The sequence below is a fragment of the Heteronotia binoei genome, chromosome 1 (genome assembly GCF_032191835.1).
Source record: "Heteronotia binoei isolate CCM8104 ecotype False Entrance Well chromosome 1, APGP_CSIRO_Hbin_v1, whole genome shotgun sequence".
NCBI lineage: Eukaryota > Metazoa > Chordata > Lepidosauria > Squamata > Gekkonidae > Heteronotia > Heteronotia binoei.
In genome coordinates this window covers 74,770,217-74,793,114 of record NC_083223.1, presented here as the reverse complement: position 1 = coordinate 74,793,114, position 22,898 = coordinate 74,770,217, and the positions used below count along the sequence as shown (strand labels likewise).

Genomic DNA, 22,898 nt, shown 5'->3' with positions numbered 1-22,898 from the left:
CAAACCTGAAGCATTAAAAGATTGTGGTCCTCATCCTAACTGTTTAATGTGCAAAAAGCCACGTGAACTGGATATACAGTGGCTACATATCATATTCATTTTAGTGGGAGAGATAATATTAGGGATGTGAGACTGGATATTGCTGACTCCATAAAATGCTCAACATATCAAGTATTGGATTTAATTGGTAATATCTGATACCATGAGAGGCACTCCTGATATTTCTCATTCCAATATTTCACTCCCAATAAATATCAGTAATTGGATCAGGAGTAGGGATGGGCGTGGAACATGAAAATGGTGGTTCATTTAGTTTTGTGGTTGATTGGTTTGCCCAAATCGGTGGTTCATTTCATTTTGTGGGTTTTTTTATTTTCTGAACGAATTATGGTTCATTGGTTTGTTTGGTTCGAGAGGCCTAGAAAGTTCCAGTGCACCACAAATGTACTTGGCATGATGGCATCACCTGCAGGTGACGATATTGCGCTGGGCACATTTGCCAGGGCGATGTGTCTAGTGCAATAGTGTCACTTCCAAGTGACATCATCATGCTGGGCATGTCACTGCATGCGAGGAGGATCCTCTGCCTATAACGACACAGACAAACCGCCCCAAAAATTAGCTGCTTCGTTTTGCAAGTTGTGCATAGTGTGAGTACCCAAATTGATTCAGAATGAACCACAATTTGGCTATTTTAGGCATGAACTGCGAATTGTACTTTGATTCATGCCCATCCCTAGTCAGGAGGCCTTTCTTGTGTTATGTAGGTGGCATATAGTTTAAAGTTTCAAGGGCTGCTGTTTTATGGGTAGTGGGTCAGATTTATTGCCCCCAGAAAAATAACCCTTCAAAGTTTAAAGCACTGGGCAATCAGGGATATTCTTTCTCTCCCTGTCTGCTCCTTTTGCCTGCAGGCACTTCAAAAAAATTTGGAAAGGGCATCATTATAACTTTCACTCAATACTGGAAGTATTGCCATTGTTCCAATATTAATTAAGATGGGAATTTTTCCTAACTTTCCAATGCAATATCAATTTTGATACTGAATGAAAACAACATTCTGATTTCTGATGCAGAATTAAAATGATAATTTTTGTTAATTTAGGGTAGAATACAACCATGTGTCAAATGGAATGTGGTCATAGAAAGGGAATTGCACCCTCTGCATCAGCCCCCTTCACTTCCTCAGGAATTACTCCTTGGGGTTGAGAGGTCCTTTGGAATGACATGATATAAAGGGCTGAAGCAAGACTTGGCAGAAATCGCCCCTGGGATGGAGAAAGAGATAAAGTTCCTCTCCACAAATTTGCTTTGTATGTGATTGGTTGGCTCCAACCCATAATTAACATTCCTACTCTTGACTTGCACTACAGCAGTCTGAATGGCATTGGCCAGTTAAGAACATTTGGAAACTTAAAAAACAACACCCTCCAACCCCCCCCCCCCCGGGCTCCTTCTTTTGACTTAAGAAAAATGTATGGAAACCTATTAGCATCCCCCCCCCCCCCCGTTTCAACAGCAGACCACTATGTCAAATCATAAACTGCTTTAGAACTTATTTCAAAGTGGTGTTCATAGAAGACTGCTGTTGCAGAAATACAAGCCCAAAGTCCCTTTGGGTTTATGAAACATGATTCTTTAAATGCTGGCCACAGGATTCAAGCCTGCCCTTTTGTGGCAAACCAGTAACCTCTGGATCCTTTGGCAAGTCTTAAGGTTGAAAAGTCTTTATCTTTTGTCTCAAAAATCTGTTTGATATGACCTAGTAATCATTGGTGAAGTCACTCACATTTAGCATCCTCAAATGCATTTCCAGTGGGCTTGGATGGGAGTATGGGAGTTGAAAGTGACTTTCATGCTGTGTTTTTAAAACTGCCAAGTGCCATGTCTGAGTCTTCATAAAGTACTAGATTAAAGTCCTTTAAGATGTTAAAGCCTTTTCCTCACAGTTAGTTTTTTCAGTTTATCTGGAATCCAGCCATTTGGAAATCAACAAGGTGGGCTGCTGCTGTCCTCCAGCAGTTACAGCCTAAGACCTCTGCTGCTTCAGGTCAATTTACCTTCAAGGTTGGTGGTGCTCTTTTTTCCCATGTACTGTTTAATTATTTTTTTAAAAAGAGCATGCTCAGGTCAGTTGTCTCTGCCTTTGCATTAAATTTGTCCTGAGCCATTGCTTTGGAAACAATATTTTATAATGGTATTCTTTTAAATGCTAGCGTGCTGATATTAACATCTGTTGCATGATTTTGATAGTATATTCTGCTTCCATTTCATCTGCAAAAGTGTAATTTCCATAAACAGAATGAGGAGTCAATTATGCATGTAATTTAATATTCTAATCTCACTGCCTGTGTATGGACGATAGGAAAAAATAACATTTATTCTAGCACTAGTATACCCATTCTAGCAATAGCGCAAAGCCATATTATTCTATTTTCATTGGAAATGACCATACATTAAAACACACAACATTTATTCAAGTTCTCAAGTCTCACATTTAAACATATACCAAATTAAAGTATAAGTATATAATTAATAATCTCAAGAAGCAAATCACTCACAGTGCACACCGCTGTGGAGCCATTTGATTTAACAAAAAACCCCCCACCAAGATGAATATCTCCCATATTATTTACATTAACTGTAGAACCTATGGCCAATATGATTAGATAGCATGAGGATATAAAAGGTATTTGGATTGGACAAAAGCAGGGGTGGAATTCTAGCAGGAGCTCCTTTGCATATTAGCCAATCCTCCAAGAGCTTACAAAAACGAGCCTTGTAAACTCTTGGAAGATTAGCTACATCAGGGGTGTGTGGCCTAATATGCAAAGGAGCTCCTGCTAGAATTCCACCCCTAGACAAAAGCAATATAAAGTTGGGTCAGATGCAAAAAAAAGTGAATTGAACTACTGCAGTAGAGTATGTGATGAGTGGGTTACCTCTCTAGACATAGTTAACAGTTTGCTATTGATTTCTCAAGAGGTTCAATCTTATGTTAATGGTATTTTTGAAAAGGACAATAAATTGGAACCAAGTTCAGGGCTTTTTTTGAGCAGCAACACACAGGAACGCAGTTCCACCTAGCTTAGTGTCAGTGGGTGTGGCCTAATATGTAAATGAACCCCTTTTGGGCTTTTTCTACAAAAAGCCCTAAGTTAAACAATGGTAACATCAGGAGGTGTGGCCTAATATGCAAATGAGTTCCTGCTGGGCTTTTTCTACTTAAAAAGCCCTGGAACCAACTATGGAGCTGGATTAAAGGATTATCTTTTGTTGATATAAAGGAAGTCCTTAGGCTCATAGAAGGTGTCTTCTATGAACAGAAGGAGACACTTGAACCCAACACCATTATTTAGATGCAATCCTAAAAATGCAATCCTGTGCACACTTATCCAAGAGTAAGACCCATCAAATTTAGGACTGACTGCTGAATAAACATGCTTGAGATGATGATTAAATTAAGCATAAATGGGCATCTTCCAAGAAAACTGCAAGATATGGCTCATACACAATGCTTGCCAAAAAATCTGAAATCTTAAAGAGAGTATGGCTGAATCTTATGTGCCTTGGTTAGACCTGTTTAAAATAGTTATTTGTAGTACGCCTACCATGCACTGACAGTGAATCAGTAACTGCATGAATCAGCATGAAGTTTAATACAAGAATATCATTATAAAATATTATTATGAAACGTCTTTGTGTAATGATCCTTGTACATGGAGGCTTTTGTCCATTGTGGACAGCTAAACAGAACAAGAATAATCAAATAATAGACTTTTCATATACATACATGCATGATGCTGCAAAAGAGCATATGTGAGCTATTCCTTTCTGTACTGTTCAGTTCATCTTCTCACCAGTTCCCACAAAGTTATTTGCAGTCATTTGTTTGGACCACTGGTGCCTTCTTCCTTTTTTTTTTTCTCCTATGCCTTCTATAAATAAATGTCTATAAATATGTGTCAATGTTGTCTTTCCATAATTAACCATTGTTGTATAAACACCATACTGGCATTTTATGTTAAAATGCCATTCCTTAGTATGGGTACACCTGCTGCAAAGGGAACACTGATAGACAAATGGTAGTTTACACCTTATAAATACTATAGCAAAGAGGTGTAAGCAGCCAGAAAACTTGGTTTTACAAAGTTTTATATTGAAGTTTAGCTGTAAGAAAATAATTTATAATTTGTTAACCCCTTTGTTCCCAATTATGTGTATGTATGTCTATACAATATATATACACAAACATGCAAGGTAAACAACTTTGGTGACTTTTTAGATCTAAGGGGTTAAGCTCCAAGAATATCTACATATATATATATATGTATGGCATAAATTGAGCTCTAAAATGCACAAAGCTTTATTGCACTCTCAAAATATACATTTCTCTTTTTCTCTGCCAAGCTTTCAAAAAACAAGTTTCAATGAAATACAAATGTGCAGAGAGAAACTTAAAATGATTTATTAATTCTTTGATGTCTCATTATAAGAGGTATTATGTTATTGTTAAATGATCTCATGGTGTTGTAAGCAGGTTGTGATTTGGCATGCTTTATGAATTGCACCCAGCATGTTAAAAAAACATTCTTTTAATTGTTATGTGAAATGTTTGCATATGTGGTTATTATCTGTGAACTCATTGTACATGTATCCAAATGTGTTTTCTATCGTGCTTGATTTTGCTGGCCATTCTTGAATGACTTGGCAATTCAAGAAACAAATGTTCTGTTGTCTGTAATGTGTATTCTCTTTGATGTGTTTTGTCATAGTCCATCATCCTGTATCCTCTTTTTGCCAACAACATATCTTTCTATGTGTTGGAAACAAATTTATGCAAAGACATATATATCTTAGCAAGCTTTGCTTTACATCTTTTAAACATTAATTTGAGAGCTGTTTGGACAACTTTTTAAAATAATATTATTTGATATAAATCTTTTGCAGTTAATCCACCATCAGACTTGAGTTTTAAAATTATAGATGAGCGTACTGTTCAAATGTCATGGAATAGGCCTCCTGATGCAATAGAAGGTTACAGGATAACAGTGACACCTGCAACAACCGGTAAGATTCAACATTCTTTTAAAAAAAGTGAGGGGGAGCTTTAGAAAATAGCAAAATTATGATAATGTTGTTGTGGGAAAGGAAGAATGCAAATTGTCAATTATATCAAAAGTATACAAGATACAAGTAGAAAATATAAAATTTTTGCAAATCTCCTCATAAAAAATCTTTAGCTCATTATTTACATCCAAAATAATATATACATCCATATTACTGTGAAAAAAAATTTGTATATTAAACATATTGGAGCACTTTTTTTGGACAAATTCTATAGCATTGTTCTTATTCCAATATATAATGAAAGGTCATCACCATTGAATGTAAACATTCTACATATATTGTTTTCTCTCTATAGATGCTTATATGCAGTAAGGTATATGCACTAGTATCATGGACCTTACTTTCCATAACCAAATATCAATTTAAGGCCTCCAGTTCTTGTTCCAGGTTCACTTGCCCAGCTTGTGCAGCCTTTGAGCAAGGATGACCTTCCATCCCTTGCTGACATTCACCATGTATACAAATCAGATTTGCAGCAACAAACTTTGTTCAATAACCTCAGAGACTACAGGGCTTTCCCAGGGCAGTTGCAGCACTCCCTTGACCCAACTGCCTTTAACTCCTCACCTGTCCTGCACTAGTGTAGATACCTGACTCCCAGCCATGCATCTCTTGCTAGGTCTTCCACTGCCCAACTCTTAAATGCAGTTGTCCTTAAATCTTTCCCTAGCACTGGCCTTGCCCCTGGATGTTGTGGGTGGTGCCCTCAACCCTACCACTCTTTTGGCTTTTCCACTTTAGAGGCACACCCTCCGCAGACTTAGTGGCTCCAGCCCCTAGCAGCCACCCTCTCCCCAACTGGTGTCCTTCTGGCCATACCCAAACTAGCAGCTTATTGCCTCAGCTGGGCTCCCTCATTCACATCTTAAAGACACCACTCCCCTTTCCAGCTTCCCAACACCACATAGACCTTTCTGCTTCCATTACTGTTCCAACAGTATTCTTGCTGTGGTCAACAAATTCTTTAAGATATTTCACAGGGTTTCCTTATAACCTTATAACTGCTCACTTCTTCAGATAGACTAACACAGCTACCCATCTTGATCTACCTCTATACAGTATCCAACTTGTTGCCAAGTGTTTTGGCAATAATAAATAATAATTAACAGCTGTTTTTTTCATAACAATTAGCAGTTTTGTTCAATTACATTTTTTTTTGTATATTCAAAAGCAGTTTGAGAATAGATACTAGGGTCATCTTTAATTTGTCTTAAATTATATCTGATAGTTTAGTGGTGTATGAAGGAACTGACATTTCTTCAGCATACAGAACATTAAGATTACCTGCAATAAAATGTGAAATGTAAACTACCTGTGAAGTTGAGGAAGAGGCTGGGGCTCAGTGGTAGATCCTCTGCTTGGCATGCAAAAGGTCCCAAGTTCAATCCCTCTCATTTCCAGTTAAGAAGGACCAGGGAGTAGGTAATGTAAAGGAGAGTCTCTGCCAGTCTGAGTAGACAATACTGACCTTGATGGACCAAGGGTCTGATTCAATATAAGGCAGTTTCATGTGTTCATGTGTGGGTGTTCACGTCAATAATTAAGCTTTGAAAATCAGCCACAAGGGAGGTCTACTGATTCAGGCTGCAGTCTTGGGAACAGGGAGCTTAACTTTCCACACAAAGTCCCTTTTCTCTCCAAATATAATGAATACACACAAATCATACAACAAATACTACTGCATAGTGCTATTGATCTCTGCCTGTGCCCAGTGGCTGAACTGCTGGCATCAAGAAGTTGTTCAACAGCTCTTAGTCTGTAGACAGTACAATTGCAGTTTACTTTTTAGTAAGCTGTTCATGAAGCATGTCCCTTCTTAGCAGGACTAGAACTTTCAGTCTCTCTGTGACGTCAGGGCTGCCAGGTCTCAGGTAGACAGAAGGGCCATAACTGGCCACACAGCCATACTGAGACATCAGGTTGAACGAGCCACTTATTGTTACTTGAGGCTCCAGCTTGTGTGGTTTGAACTATCTGTTTTTTTAAAAAAAAGATGACTTTGAGGCTTCAAAAGTCTTTCATGGCATGTAGACAAATAAGTCTTTTTACTAGCCCTGACCTGAGTAGCCCAGGCTACCCTGATCTCATCAGATCCTGGAAACTAAGTAAGGTTGACCTGACTAGTATTTGAAGGGTGACTTCCAAGAAATGCCAGGGGCATGATGCAGTGGTGCATAATACTAAAACAACTAGAACTTCTGGCTGCCAAACTATCTTAGGATTTCCTGGCTATACTACACACAATGCATAATAATGACGTTGATGATGTCTTTTGACTGTGCTTAAATTAACCCTAGTATCATTAGAAGTTCTGTTTAATGCAGTTATTCTATGTATGTTGATTTGCAGATGGACCTACTAGAGAATTTACCCTAGCACCTAGCACTACTCAAACTATATTAAGAGATCTTCTACCTGACACTGAATATCTTGTTACAATAAGTTCATATGATGATTCAGAAGAGAGTTTATCTATCTCTGGTCAACTTACAAGTAAGTTCACATGATAAATCAAGACTTCAATAAATCAAGTGTTACTCAACCAATCTAGCATTATCTGACTAAACTTTTTTTTCTATGCACTTCAAAACAAAACCACTTTATATATACATTTAAAACACTGGAAATACAAAAAATATACTTTTAGGACCTGTGAGCAGAATAGCTTGGATCTTGTGGTGAATTTCTAATAACAGAAGGCAAGGTGATTATTACCAATTTTTGCTGTTTCTGAGGGTCCTCTGGCACCCAGGAGTAGCATTTAAGGGAGCAGTTTGGACTACAGTGGGAGGGGAGTATCAAGAAAGTCCTGTTATACTGATAGTTAGTAGAAATTTACCACAAGATCCAAGCCAATTTTTCTGTAGTATGACACTTAACTGAGAGCCAGTTTGGTGTAGTGGTTAAGTGTGTGGACTCTTATCTGGAAGAACTGGGTTTGATTCCTCACTCCTCCACATGCACCTGCTGATGTGACCTTGAGTTAGCGACAAGTTCTCACAGAGTTGTTCCTCAAGAGCAGCTTCTGCCAGAGCTCTCTCAAGTCCACCTACCTCACAGGGTATCTTTTGTCAGGAGGGGAAGGGAAAGGTGATTGTAAGCTACTCTGATACTCCTTTGGGTAGTAAAGGGCAGAGTACAAATCCAATCTCTCTTCTCTCCCTTTCACCAGAGAAAAATGCTGTGCTTGTAATCATTCTATAAGCCTGTTGATTTAACTTGTGTACCTATATTATTCTGTCAAAAATGTTGCAGGGCATGAGACACTGGAGTAGCAGTCAAAACTACATTGGAATTAGGGTTGCAAGGCCACAGCTAGCAACCTCTGGGAGGAACTGAGGGCAGGGTCTGTTCTTCTGGGGTCGTGCCAGTGCGCTGACGTAACTTCTGGTAAAAACTGGAAGTGGTATATTTGGACAGTCTAGTATTTACAGAAGCCTCTATGGTTTTGTCATAGTATTTTCTTAGAAAACTAGAGAGCCCACCTTGTCACTTCTGATTTTCATCCTCCCCCTCCCCATTTCCTGTAGCAGGAGACCTGTTGGGATGGAGGAGGAGAAGCTATGGGATAGGCAGTTGAGAATTAACTCAATCCATAAGAGGTTAATCAACTCAGGACAACAGCCAACATCTTACAGCTCTTCTTCCTGCATTCTTCCTGAGCCAATAAGATGAAAAACTGCTTGCATGTTTTCTCTTTTATTTTCTTCTGAAAGGGGCCCAGAGGCTGCTTTTTAAAAATGCTGAAAGTTAAAGGTATATGTCTAAAGGGCATTGCCTCATATGCTTCCTTGAAGGTAGCAACCAAATTATATTGTCAGCTCTTTTCTCTCCACCGTGAAGTCCCCCCCGCCATTATCATGCACTCAGAAATTCTGACTGTTTGGGTAGGATAGCTGCTATGATGTTATACAGATGCCCACTGAATGTTTAGTGATAGCAAATGCCATTCTGTAATGGGGAGAAAGTTATGTGAAATCTGTCCATAGAATACCTTCTAGTTTTCCCTTAATCTTATGTTTTCTTTTGTTCCAGTTCAAACAGGTGGTTTAATAACAACAGGGGAAAAGAAGCCTGATGAGGTTCAGTTACAAAGTAAGTATTGTACCATCAACAGGGCTTTTTTTTGCAGAAAAAGCCCAGCAGGAACTCATTTGCATAGTAGGCCATACTCCCTGACATCACCATTATTTTGTACAGGGGTTTTTTTGTAGAAAAAGCCCAGCAGGAACTCATTTGCATATTAGAACACACACCCTGACACCAAGCCAGCTGGAACTGAGTTCCTGTGCGTTCCTTCTCAAAAAAGGCCTGATCATCAAGATGTTGCCATACTCTAGAATTAGAAACAGTGTAAAGCAACAGTGTAAAGTACCCTTTATGGCAGGAAATTATAAAGAGATATATAACAATTCTCCTGCCTTTTTCTTAGCATGTCATAATTGAGCAGTGAAATTGTATATCCTAGCCCACCCTGTGCTAATCATTGTAGCAGCTTATATCTTCCATTTCTTATGTTGACTACTAGTTGTTTAATCTTCCTGTTTGCCATACTCTGTGCTCCTTAAACATGTTGCTCCCCCTACCCTGTCTTTGATCTATCCCTTGGTGTAAAGGTCTGTTTAGCCTGGTGAGCAATGTTTTATTTAGGAGGCCTGCCAATCATTTTGGTTCACAGAAATTTACTATTTAGAGCTTAATTCCAACTACGAAATGTTGACATCTAAATCGCCTTTAGATTACATAGCCATATCCTGCCTCTTGCTTTTGTATTATAATGTGGCACATTATATATTATGTATTATTTATATCCAATAGATTAGTTTCAAAGAACCGTATGGGAAACTGGGCTTGAGGAATGCATTTTCCCTATTTCTCCCTGTCTCCTGCACACCTAGAACACCCCAAAAGCTGTTCTTGCATGGATTGCAGTGTGTGTGAGGGGGAGAGGCTGTAGTTTGAATATGAACTGGGTAAAAATCAAGGGTTTCCACTGTGTGAATGGAAGTGCTTTCTGCTCATGAAAGAGCATATTTGGATGTAACTCATTGTATGTAATATGTTTGTGCATCAAAGAGATAATTAATTGCTGGGTTACATAGGTGTAATTTTGTAAAAATTATATTCCAGAATGTTCCATTAGCGCTGTTACAGATCTAGTCTTTCTTGTGGATGGCTCTTGGAGCGTGGGAAGAAATAACTTCAAATATATACTGGACTTCATTGTTACTCTTGTATCGGCTTTTGACATTGGAGAGGACAAGACAAGAGTTGGAATTGTCCAGTACAGTTCTGATACAAGGACTGAATTCAACTTAAATCAGTATTTCAAAAAGAGAGACCTCATTGAGGCGATAAAAGGAATACCATACAAAGGAGGCAATACAATGACAGGTATGGATGGACTTTTAGCTGTTTAATAATACAAATAGCATGCTTGCTGTGTTTATTTATCATTTTATTTTATTTTACAAGATTAAATTTGATATACATCTTGACTTAACTTTGGACAAGAGAATCATAACCCATTTTGTTAATTGTAGGTGAAGCTATTGAGTATCTGATTAGGAATACATTCACTGAATCTTCTGGGGCACGGAAAGGCTTTCCCAAAGTGGCAGTTGTCATTACAGATGGAAAGTCTCAAGATGAAGTAGAAATCCCTGCAAGAGAACTGCGTAATATCGGAGTTGAAGTATTTTCTTTGGGTATGTTGAAGTTGATGCAAAAATTGTTACTAGGCATCTCAGGCCAAAGTTTGAGCTTTGTGCTGTGCTTGCTATAAAAAACGCATTTTTCCCCTAATTTTAGTTGCTTGTATTTGATTTACTTCTCAAAAGCATTTGCCAACATTTGGCCAAATTGCTGACTGCACTAATATTTTGAATGCTTCATAATAGAAGTGAAAACACAGTCACCAAACTAACTTTATTATGATTCCTCTTAATATCTCGGAAAAGTCCCAATAAGCAAAATAGCAATATTTTAAACCATTAATATGTACCGATCTTTTCTGTCTGGCAAAGAGAGAGCTGCATCTGCTTTGATAGCAAAATGGCTATCCATAGTACTGTGGAATAGGGATGTGCAAAAAAAAAAATTCGGAATTACACGGATTCGGAAGTACATGGGGGGAAAAAATTCGGATTCCCCATGCACTACTGAATACCGTATTCGGAATATACGGTAGATGCACGGCTATTACCGAATATACGGCCCTATTATACCCTATGGGCCATTGAAATCAATGGCAAATAGGGTATATTTGAAGCTGCCTGGAGGGGGGGGGTTTGAGGGAGAGCCCCCAAATTTGCAGGGGACCTGCAGGTGACTCTCCCCTCCAACCCTCCCAAGTCCCAAGAAGATTGGGCCAGGGGATCCCATTCCAGGGGCACCCAAAGAGGGTGCCCCTATTCCATCATTATACCCTATGGGCCATTGAAATCAATGGCAAATAGGGTATAATTGAAGCCGCCTGGAGGGGAGGGGGTTTGAGGGAGAGCCCCCAAATTTGCAGGGGACCTGCAGGGGACTCTCCCCTCCAACCCCCCCAAGTCCCAAAAAGATTGGGCCAGGAGGTCCCTGTCTTTGGGCTCCCCAAAAGGCCCATTGCCAACAATGATGGGGAAAGCCCAATTAGCCACTTCCTCCACTACAATTGCTGTGGGGAAAGTGGCTCTGGCCAGAGGGGGGTTTGAGGGAGAGGCCCCAAAACTGCAGGGCAGCTTCAGGGGACTCCCCAGCATGCAACCCCCCTGGCCCCAAAAGATGGGGGCACCCCCCTGGTTCCTTTTGGGGTGCCCCCATCTGTGGGCACCCCAAAAGGAACACTGCTCCCAATGGTGAGAAAAAACCAATTAGAGCCACTTCCTCACTGCAATTGTCATGGGAAGTGTGGCTCTGGGGAGCAGGAGGTTTTGAGGAGAGCCCCCCAAACTGCTGTGCAGCTTCAGGGCACTGTCTCACACAAAACCCACAAGGCCAAAAAAAAATTGGACCGGGGGTCCAATTCCAGGGGCACCCAAAGCCAAACCTAACTTCACACCAGAGAATCTCTATAGGCCCCAAATGCACTACATCCCTCTATCTAATCTATGAACCCTGGGCCTGCAGGCCTGGCACCAATATAAACCCAGTTACCAACGTCACTGCCACACAAAACACAATCTGCTCAAGGTCTGCTCTGCAGACCTGGCTGCAGCAAACCCAGATGCCAGCTCTCCAGCCCTGCCCCAAACAACACGGGGAGAGCTGGCCAACCACAAAAAGAGTAACAGCAGCAGCACAACACAGCACAGCAGCAACAAATCAAACACTGAATACTTTTAAAACAGTAAAAAATTAACTTTTAACAATACAGGAACTTTGCCACCCCCTCCCCCCCCAAAAAAAACCCTTCACCCTAACCCCAAGAAATCCAAGCCACCCAAATCAGGAGAAGTAAAAGGACACTGCACTTTTAAAAGTCCTCTCACTAAATTAAGATATGGGCAAATTGGCAAACCCCCCCCACCCCAGGCCCCCTCCCCAAGCAGAAACCCCCAAATAAGCTACCCCACCACCACCCAAATCTGGATAAGTAAAGGGACTCTTAAGTCTTTTAAAAAAGTCCTTTTACCAACAATAAATAAAAACAAGAACCCAAGAGAGTGTCTTACCTTGTCTTCTCTAGTCCAGGGAAGTCTGAGTGAGAGAGGCAGCAGCTTAAGCGAAGGGCCAGCCAGCCACTGCCAGCCCTTTGCACAATCTCTCACACACAGCATGGAGGAGTCAGCCAGGAAGGGAAGACTCCTTAGAAAGCCCTTCAAAGCATGCATTTGCAATGCATTTTGCAAATGCATGCTTTGGATTGGCTGCTGGGGCTCCTCTTCCCCCTCCCCCCCTCCCTGATCCCAGGGAGGTTAAGGCAGAGGCGGGAAGAAGCCACTAAAGGCGCCAAAGCAGCTCTTTTGAAGCTCCAGAAGCTAATTGCTGCCTTTTGAATTGACAGCTGTGTGCTTACGAATAGCTATTCGTAACTACACAGCGAGCCTATTCGGCTGCCGTATAATGGGCGCTTATGGAAGTCGGCTGCAGGCTATTCCGTATGCGGCCGAATCAGCACTGATTTGGCTGTAAATACGGCTCGGCCGAGCCGAATGCACATCCCTACTGTGGAACTAAAAGCCATATGGGGTGAGGAGGGGAATTGAGTGAAATAAAGTGGAAAATTTGGTAGGATCCAACCTACTGCTTTAAACTAACCAATTACATTTTATTAAACAAGACTGCTTTGAATATATTACACTTCCTTATCCTGCATCAGACCATTGGTCTACCCAGTCTAGTAAGGACTAGCAGTATTTCCAAGATTTCAAGCAAGGGTCTGTTGCAGACCTGTCCCCTGAGATCATTTAGAATGGATTTGCCTGGGATCCACTGCATGTAAAACATGTACTCTACCACTGAACTGTGGCTCTCCTGGAGGCAATCTGTCTTCATTATTTACAGTTGCACTTCACTCCATACACTTGGATCCACCATACAGGTCTGCTGTAATGGAAACACAGCTAGCTTCTTCTGTATGTGTCAGCATTTGAGAACACACACATGCTATATGTGGGAACTCTTTTGATACTGAGATGAGCAGGGAAGCATCCCCTTCTCATGTGATGTTGGTGCAATGAGCAAAGCTCCTAACAGTGCTGATCAGCTGTTAAGCAGAACAGATGAAGAACGAAGGGACTCCTCTCCTTAGAAAGTTGTCTGGCCCTTGGTGAGGTTTCACTTGGAAGTTTCTCATATATCTGCCTGATGGAGAAGTGAGGTGGATGGGGAAAGTCCAAACTAAGCCAGGAACTTGTTTCCATCTGCTCCTCCCACCTCTGAACTCATTGGAGAGGCTGGTCCCAAACTGGAAAAGGTCCATAAGTTCAACAATATGGATATGCAGCAATCTATAGTGTCTGTAATTATTTGGGTCTCACATATTTTTAATATTTTAGGAATCAAAGCTGCAGATGCCAAGGAACTAAAGTTAATTGCTTCTCAACCCTCACTGAAACATGTTTTTAATGTGGCTAACTTTGATGGCATTGTGGATGTACAGAATGAAATAATCTCGCAAGTGTGCTCAGGTGTTGATGAACAATTGGGTGAACTGGTTAGTGGTGAAGAAGGTAAGAAACTTTAAGTTTTCATTGTAACTCAAAAGAATTCCTGTTCCAGTATTCACTGTTGTGGTGACACCTGTTCTGTGGGAGGCAATGGCTAATGGCATAGATCTAAAGAGCTAATTCAAGTGCCTCAAAGGGTTTTTGCAGCTGCTCTTAATGACACCTCACAAACAGTATGAGAAACCTTGTTACAGAAATGGTTTATCATCTATGATAGGGAAATACTATTGAAAAATCACCATTAAAAGCCTTGTTTATTCCCATAGAACTAGTTGCTTGTTATCTTTGGACAAGGCCTAGCTCTATATTTAATAGCCAACCCCCCCCTTTGTGTAGATATCTTAATCTGCACATCGGGGGGGCATGGAGCTAAACAGATTTTCTTCAGACATAGAGGACTCCCCATGTTTGCAGAAAAATCTAAAACCTTAAAAAAATGGGGGGGGGGTTCATTTCCCCTCAAAGTAAAAAGCACAGTCTGCACATGCACAGACAATGCAACTTGCATCCGGCAAGGCTCAGACAGAGGCTGTGGCTCCCCCATGCTGGCCTTCCTTCCTCACCACAGGGCCAGCAGTGGCAGCAAGGGCCCCAGGTCACTGGGTGAGGGGATGCTGCACAAAAGATGGGGCCCTTGCCACTGCTGGGCACTCAGCAAGTTGTAAAGCTCCTGAGCCACACCCTGTCACCCAGCTCCAGAGCCCTCCAGGGAGGGACTGCTGGGGGGGAGGGGCAGGTGGGAGTGGGAGGGAAGGAAAGGTGGGGGAATGCTCCACTCCCTGCAAGTTTCTTGTGGGTCTCCAGTCTTGTGTATTTTAAATGTCAGAGAATGCAAACTCAAATACAGCCAATTAGCCATCATTGACTATTGAGATCAGTTTGAACATTTCAAGTGCAATCCTAAGGAGGTTTACTCAGAAGTAAGTCTCATTTTATTTAAAGTGTTCCAAGAACTGCCACCTTATTTTTCTTCAAGAGTTAAAAAGATATACTTCTAGCTTTCTCCTTTATATATTACCATGTGATGCACTTAATTATCTGGAAATGCCAGTTGTTAAGGGACATTAGTAGTGTCCTAGAAACCTTTTGGTTGTGCAGACTAAAGCATCTAATAGAAATCTATAGCCCTTAGGACATAATTCAACACTTTTATTTTGTGTTGCCTATGACATCACTGTATCATGAACAAAATAGTAAGCATAACTCTGGTCACAGGTATCAGCATCCTTTATTCAGATCACTGATGTGATGATGTTGTAAATGGGTATAGAATAGGCTGCCTAAGAAATACCTTTGCCCAATATTGTCATTTATTTGGTCCAGCATCCAAATTTGGAATATTTGTTTTTTGGGGGGTAGTGAGGGGATACAGCTATTTTTCTAAAAGTCAGAAGTCAGTGTTTATTATGTCATCCTTGTTTTTAATTTTTCAGCTGTTGAACCTCCCTCAAACCTTGTAGCTACACAAGTCTCATCAAGATCCATTCGAATCACTTGGTATCCATCTCCCAGTGAAATAACTGGGTACAAGGTGGAGCTCATTCCAATGATAGCTGGTGCCAAACAGTATTCGTTGAGTGTAGGACCCCAAACAACTGCTTTTAATGTTAAAGACCTTTCTTCAGAAACCGAATACCAAATACATGTGTATGCAATGAAAGGATTGACTGCCAGTGAACCAGTGACTATAATGGAAAAAACACAGCCAGTTAAAGTTCAAGTGGGTAAGTCATTGATGGGTAAAACTAATGCGTATTATTTTCTGTTGAATTGTACAAAAAGCAATAAAGTACTGGGAAAAAGATGATTAAAGCAACAGAGTTTTCTCACTTTTTTAGTTTGTAGCTGTATCTTTTAGAAAAGTGGTCTTCTTAATGCTTTGTGAAGCTAAAATAAGTATTGCAATCCAAACAACTTCTGCTGACCTTTCTAAAAGAAACAGGGTTGCATCCAGACCTGTGACTGTGCAGGCAGAAGGTACTTTCTCTTGCCAGAACAGGATCTGCAATTAGAAGTTCCATCCTCCAGCTCCATCCAGCCATCCCATGATTAAGACTGTCCCCAGATCTCTGGAGTGGCTTTCTTAGAAGTGCTGGGGAGTGGTGGTGGTATAGCAGGAAGGGGAAGCAATGAAGTCTTATCTATTACATTTTTATCCTATCCTTTCTCAAAGGGTCTAAGAGGATCTTACATGGCTTTTCCCCCTCTGTTTTATTGTCACGAACATTGTGTGAGGTAGGTTAGGCTGAGGGAGAATGACTGGATGAAAATTTGACCCAGAGAGAACTTCAGTTTTCTGGGTTATACCTCTGAGGATGCCAGTCACAGTTGCTGGCAAAACATCAGGTCTCATAATGCCAAGACCATGGCCATACAGCCTGGAAAATCTGCAACAACTAATAAAAAAATAGTTTTTGCTAATATAATTGTTTTAGCTAGAAGGGTCACATTTAACAGTTTGGAAGTGAGAGCATTTGATATACAATTTTAGAAATACAAAGAATGCCCATTAGTAGGTGATATTTTATGTAGGTATGATGTAATATCATGTCTGAGAGCCTAACAATGCAATCTTAAGTAGCTGTACTCAGAAGAGTATATAGAAGTCCGTTGAAGTCCTTGGGTTTAGGAGGGTGCAACATTGCATAAAACAAGACTGTGAGCTATGAATTGCAATATCTACAGTTCAGATCACTCCTGTGTCATGAGTATGATAAGCAAATCACTATATATACCTTGAAGACCATATTTGGATGGGAAAGTGGCACAGAAATGTTTTAAATAAATATTTATTTAAGTTTCAGCCCATCCCTATATTCTGCCCTCACAATCTTATATTGATAATGATCAGAGGTAGAATTCTAGCAGGAGTTCCTTTGCATATTAGGCCACACCCCCTGATGTAGCCAGTCCTCCAAGAGCTTACAAAAAAGAGTCTTGTAATCTCTTGGAGGATTGGCTACATCAGGGGTGTGTGGTCTAATATTCAAAGGAGCTCCTGCTAGAATTCCACCCCTGATAATGATGATACAAAATACTTTCAGTATTCCTAATTACTGTATGAATTCTAAATATTATTATTCCTTTTTACAGAATGCTCACGTGGTGTGGATGTAAAAGCTGACATAGTGCTTTTGGTTGATGGCTCCTACAGCATTGGCATTGCCAATTTTGTTAAAGTAAGAGCGTTTTTGGAAGTGTTAGTGAAAAGCTTTGAGATCTCACCTGAAAAAGTCCAGATAAGCCTTGTCCAATATAGCAGGGACCCTCATACGGAGTTCACATTGAACAGATACAACAGAATTGAAGATATAATCCAGGCTATTAACACGTTTCCCTACAGAGGCGGATCTACAAACACAGGCAAAGCAATGACTTATGTGAGGGAGAGAGTCTTTGTTACCAGCAAAGGTGCAAGGCCAAATGTCCCAAGGGTCATGATTCTTATTACTGATGGGAAATCATCAGATGCTTTTAAAGATCCTGCAGTAAAGCTGAGGAAATCAGATGTAGAAATATTCGCTGTTGGAGTAAAGGATGCAGTCCGGTCAGAGCTGGAAGCTATTGCTACTCCTCCTTCAGAAACCCACGTGTATGAAGTAGAGGATTTTGATGCTTTTCAAAGAATATCTCTTCAACTTACACAGTCTGTCTGCTTAAGAATTGAACAGGAACTTCAAGAAATTAAGAAGAAATGTAAGTAGTCTGTAGTGCAGTAATACATGGCAAAAACTTCCTTTGGAAGGCAATAGGCTAAATTTTACATGGTCCAGTATATAGTACCAGTTATACAATAGTTAAAAGGGGGGGATGTATTTCTTTTTAAAAAGTAACAGCATATTATAAGTTAGCTGTTATTTCTAGAATTGTAATATCCTTGGTAGCATGCACAACAAATTAATCTCTATTAAATAATTAGAGTTTGGAAATGAAGAAAATTAACCTTGCTTTTATAATTCCTCATTGTAACTTACATTTTTACAGTGGATGGAGCCACTTTAATCTCATTGATGAAAGGCTTGGTATAATGAGCACAAACGAAAAAAAAAGTTAAGCATTCTTTAATCTTTTAGTTTCATCAGAGACTAAAATATGTGCTTAATTCTACTTTTGAATACAATAGGCCATGGAAGTGCTTAATATTGGCTGGATGGGGAAGCATGTTATCTGGTCTTGACAGTTGTCAGTCATGGTTCAGGTGATCTGAGAACTCTCTTCTAATGATTGTTTAGTGGTATCAGGCTTAGAAAGTTCTTGCTATCTTAAGCGCATTAGATGAACAAGTATATGAGTATACAAAAGTGCTTTTGATTGTTTCTTTGAGATATGTCCAGTACTTCCTTTCTGGCTCCTTTCTTGTGGATGGAACACAAAAGTTGTGTTAGATTTAATCCTACATCATTTCCCAGTGGTAAAGGGGCCACCTAGGTAGAAATGTGGATATAATATTGGCATGGTTCAGAATTTGTGAAGCATTATATGTTTCCAATTTGACTATTTAATTTTAGTTTTTAAAACTGATAGAATCATCACTTTTAATGAAATGCCAGAAAGATGGAAATATGTATCTTTTCTAATGTATGTCATGTATTAGAAGTACTCAGAAATATACATTTAAACAAGAAGTATGGGGCATATAGAAGCTCTTTGTTTTTGCAGACATTTCTGGAATTTAGAGAGGTTTTTTATCAAAGCATTCTTTGCTCAGTACATTTTTGTTTTCAACAGCTTACTTGCCTGCAAGGGATTTGATGTTTTCAGATGTGACTTCTAACAGTTTCAAAGTCAACTGGTCTCCAGCAGGAGCTGGTGTTTTGTCCTATCTTGTTAAGTATAAAGTGGCTATTGGTGAAGAAGAATTCATTGTTTCTGTACCAGCTCCAGTTACTACTACAGTACTTACTAACTTACTTCCCCAAACCACATATACTGTCAGTGTGATTGCAGAATATGAAGATGGTGATGGTCCTTCCTTGGATGGGGAAGAAACAACTTTAGAAGGTATAGTCTGTGTTGGTGCACTGTTCATTCTTGAAAATTAGCACAGAAGCCTAGTACAGTGGTCCCCAACCTTTTTGGCACCAGGGACCGGTTTTGCCACCACGGCCTGCCCTAGGGGTGGAGCCAGGAGCAAGGATGTGCCAAAGCTGCCCAAACCTCGTTGCAGCATCCCTCTGATCATGTGGGAGGGGGGTGAGGCTCGGCTCTACCGCTTCCTCAGGGCCCAGGCTGATTCTAATTTATTTGAATAGCATGCTGAAGGAGGCTTCTCCCTCCCTCACTTCCAGAAATGAGGGACGGGGCGAAACTCTTCCTCTTACCAGCCTGCTCTTAAGAAAACAACTTAGAATCATCCTAGGCCCTGATGAAGTGGGTAGAGCTGACTCCAAGCTTCCCCTGCTCCCGTGGGTGGGGGAGGGGAGTGGCACAGTGCTAGGGAGGGGAGGTGGTGCCTTGTTGTGCAGGGCAATGGAGTGCAGCACTGCTTTGCGGCGCTGCAAAGGGCAAGTGGGGGAGGTGCTGGTAGGGGGGGCAGAGGATGGAGTGGCAGCCAGTTGCTAACAGGCCACGGCCCAGTAGTGGTCCGCGGCCCGGGGGTTGGGGACCCCTGGCCTAGTACATGCACTACCATGGCATTGTGTTTATTGCCAGGGGGGCATTTCCAGATTTGGGTGGCGAGTAACTTGTCATGGCACTGTATGAATTTGGAGTTGTGTAATCTTCAAATAATAGTTGTCCCTAGATCATTACCTATTAGGAATCCAAACAGAGAATGATAAAAAATGGTATTAATATTTTCTCTTGAGCTTTGGACAAGATTGAAAACCCAGTTTGCAAAGATCATGTTTTTTTTAGATTGTGTATTAACGAAAGTACCTTTGAGTTGAACTGTTGTCCACATACGTAAGAATTCTAAAAAAAAATTGCTTCAGGAAAAGTGACCTATAATTCTAAAGATTATGGTTGTCACACAACTTTACAAATGTAACCTGATATATTCAAAACCCCTTTTCACTTGGGCCTCTTGGGTTTAAGCCTTAGTTGTTTTGGATATTCTTTATTTAGTGTCCTGTAAGTTATGTTCCATTCTAAGCTGGAAATGTTCCTATTGTAAACAGCCATAAATTGGCAGAGCATAAAAGGATTTTCTGCTTTTAAAACAGCATCCTTCTCCCAGTTCATATAACTTTTTCAGTATTTCAAAAAATTCTGTCTTTTTTGTGTGATTTAAATGTAAGCAGTCCTGCAGTGTTTTGCTTAGAAAGTGTCTTATTTCTTATCACCTGATACAGCTTTTAATTATGATAATGAAATTTTATACTTTCCATAACTGCTCTCAGTCTCTCCAGTCAGTCATGTTATATAAAGTAAGGTTTTAATAGATCTATTTTCATTTGGGGGATATAAAATCACAAACGTTTTCACTAGTAAATGAACTGGCCAAAATAAAATGATTTGCATTTTTTGTGTTATTTCTTTTCTAGTTCGGGGATCACCACGAAACTTAAGGGTAACAGATGAAACAACAGACAGTTTTAAGGTTGGATGGACTCAAGCTCCAGGCAATGTTCTCAGGTACAGAGTGGCATATCGACCAGCTACTGGTGGAGAGAGAAAGCAAGTAACTGTCTCTGCAAATGAAAGAGCAACTACGTTACAGAATCTACACCCAGATACAAGATACGAGGTGTCTGTTACTGCTGAGTATCAGTCTGGTTCTGGAAGTCCACTTAATGGATATGGGAAAACAGAAGAAGGTAGGCATTAATAGTGTTGCCATTTCTTCCCTTCCCTTCCCTCCCCTTCCCTCCTTCCCTTCCCTTCCCTTCCCTTCCCTTCCCTCAGGCTATAATTCACAGACACGCAGTGAAAAACATAACAAGAGCCTTGCTGGATCAGACCAGTGATCCAGCATTCCACGTCACAGTGGCCAACCAGTCGCCCTGGATTGCCAACAAACAAGGCATAGAGTAAAGTCCTTCCCCTGATTTTGCCTTCTAGCACTGATATTCAGAGTATCTGAGGACGTTCCTTTTAGTCATCATGGCCAATAGCCATAGATGTACGTATCCTGTGTGAAGCTGTCTGATTCCTTAATTAAAAGGATTGATGTTAGATGGCTGTTAGCCGTGGTAACTACCATTGATGGACAGTAAATTCAGGAGTCACAAAAGAAGTACTTCCTTAGTTATCTTTTATAATTCATTGCCACAGAATGTAGTGAAGGACTCTAAATTAGTTTGTCTTTAGAAGAGAACTTGACAAATTCATGGAGGACAAGTCTATCAATAGCTTTCAGCCATTACTCATAAACAGAATCTCTCTGCTCAGAGGCTGTAACCTTCTGAATATCAATGCTGGGTGTGTAACAGAGGAAGGCTTTGTCCTCCAAATACTATCTGTACACTTTCCAGGTACACCTAGTTGGCCACTGCGTGGAACAGAATGCTGGATTCAGTGTACTGTTAGTCTGACTGATAACGGCACTTGCTCTTATGTTCTTGTGAAAACAGAGAAGGTATTAAAATGGCCTCTTGGCATATCACAAACATGGTGTTGCCACCATGTTTTAACATGCTGGGAAACTGGCAAATTAACTTGTTTTCTGTTGCATCTATCAGTGTGATACAGGGATTTGGAAATAAATACTGACAATATGCATTCTTCATATATTACATGCAAAAACTTCCATATATTAACTGCCCTTAAGTTAGGCTTTAAGTTAGGCAGTTTTACTATGCCTGCCTCTGCATAGCAACTCTAGACTTCCTTGGTGGTCTCCTATCCAATACTAACCAGGACCAACTCCACCTAGTTTCAGCCTTGGCCATCTTTACCAATATATAATTTCCCACCAGTACCCCTTGTACTAAGAGAAATTGATTTTCAGATGTAGTGGGTTGGATCCAAAGAAGCATATGTCTTAAATTTCATTTCATTCAAAAGCTATTTCCCCACCAACAATCCACCTGTTGTTCTTCACTGTTCCAGTGAACATAGCGGTATCCAACATCTGGACTACATGACACTGTCCATAAATGCTATTCCCCCCGCTGATTATGTTTGTTTAGATCACAGATATTTTGCAGAAGTCTTAAAGATATCATATTCTCCTCCTAAGTAATGTTTTTGTATATTTTACCACAAACAGTTCTAGGAAGACCAAGAAACTTGAAAGTTTCTGATGCTACAACATCCTCATTGAAATTATCTTGGAGTTCAGCCCCTGGCAAAGTACAGCGATATCTTGTAACATATACTCCAGTGGCAGGAGGTGAAACTAAAGAAGTAACACTAAGGGGAGACACCACCACCACAGTACTCAGAGAACTGGAACCAGGAACCAGATATGACTTGACTGTGACTGCCTTGTATGCTTCTGGCGCAGGAGACGCACTTTCAGGACAAGGAGACACTCTTGAAGGTAAAAACAAGTTGACTTCAAAAATTAATGATGTGCTTACTGAAGATACTGTGAAGGTGAAACTGCCTCACTTCTTGCATGACAGCTAAGGATTAGACTGCATAAATAGAGCTGTGGTAATAGAAGGATAGCTGAAGGCTAATTTCTATGAACTTGAATGAAAGACATTAGTTATTGGAAGGAGAAGC

The 22,898-nt window shown here is 40.4% G+C and overlaps 1 protein-coding gene across 3 annotated transcripts in view; it reads left to right on the top strand.

Moving 5' to 3' along the window:
- The window catches only part of COL12A1 (collagen type XII alpha 1 chain), a 180,234-nt gene that overhangs the window by 4,293 nt on the left and 153,043 nt on the right, over positions 1–22,898 (top strand). For 2 of the 3 annotated variants that reach the window (XM_060236191.1, XM_060236199.1), the window contains exons 2-12: positions 4,951–5,070; positions 7,480–7,623; positions 9,166–9,225; positions 10,261–10,524; positions 10,674–10,838; positions 14,115–14,288; positions 15,719–16,009; positions 17,379–17,981; positions 19,014–19,286; positions 20,771–21,043; positions 22,438–22,710. The exons of the other annotated variant lie outside the window; for it this stretch is intronic. In XM_060236191.1, the coding sequence (XP_060092174.1) occupies positions 4,951–5,070; positions 7,480–7,623; positions 9,166–9,225; positions 10,261–10,524; positions 10,674–10,838; positions 14,115–14,288; positions 15,719–16,009; positions 17,379–17,981; positions 19,014–19,286; positions 20,771–21,043; positions 22,438–22,710 (2,640 nt within the window). The remainder of the gene's footprint in view (positions 1–4,950; positions 5,071–7,479; positions 7,624–9,165; positions 9,226–10,260; positions 10,525–10,673; positions 10,839–14,114; positions 14,289–15,718; positions 16,010–17,378; positions 17,982–19,013; positions 19,287–20,770; positions 21,044–22,437; positions 22,711–22,898) is intronic. 3 annotated transcript variants of the gene reach the window in all.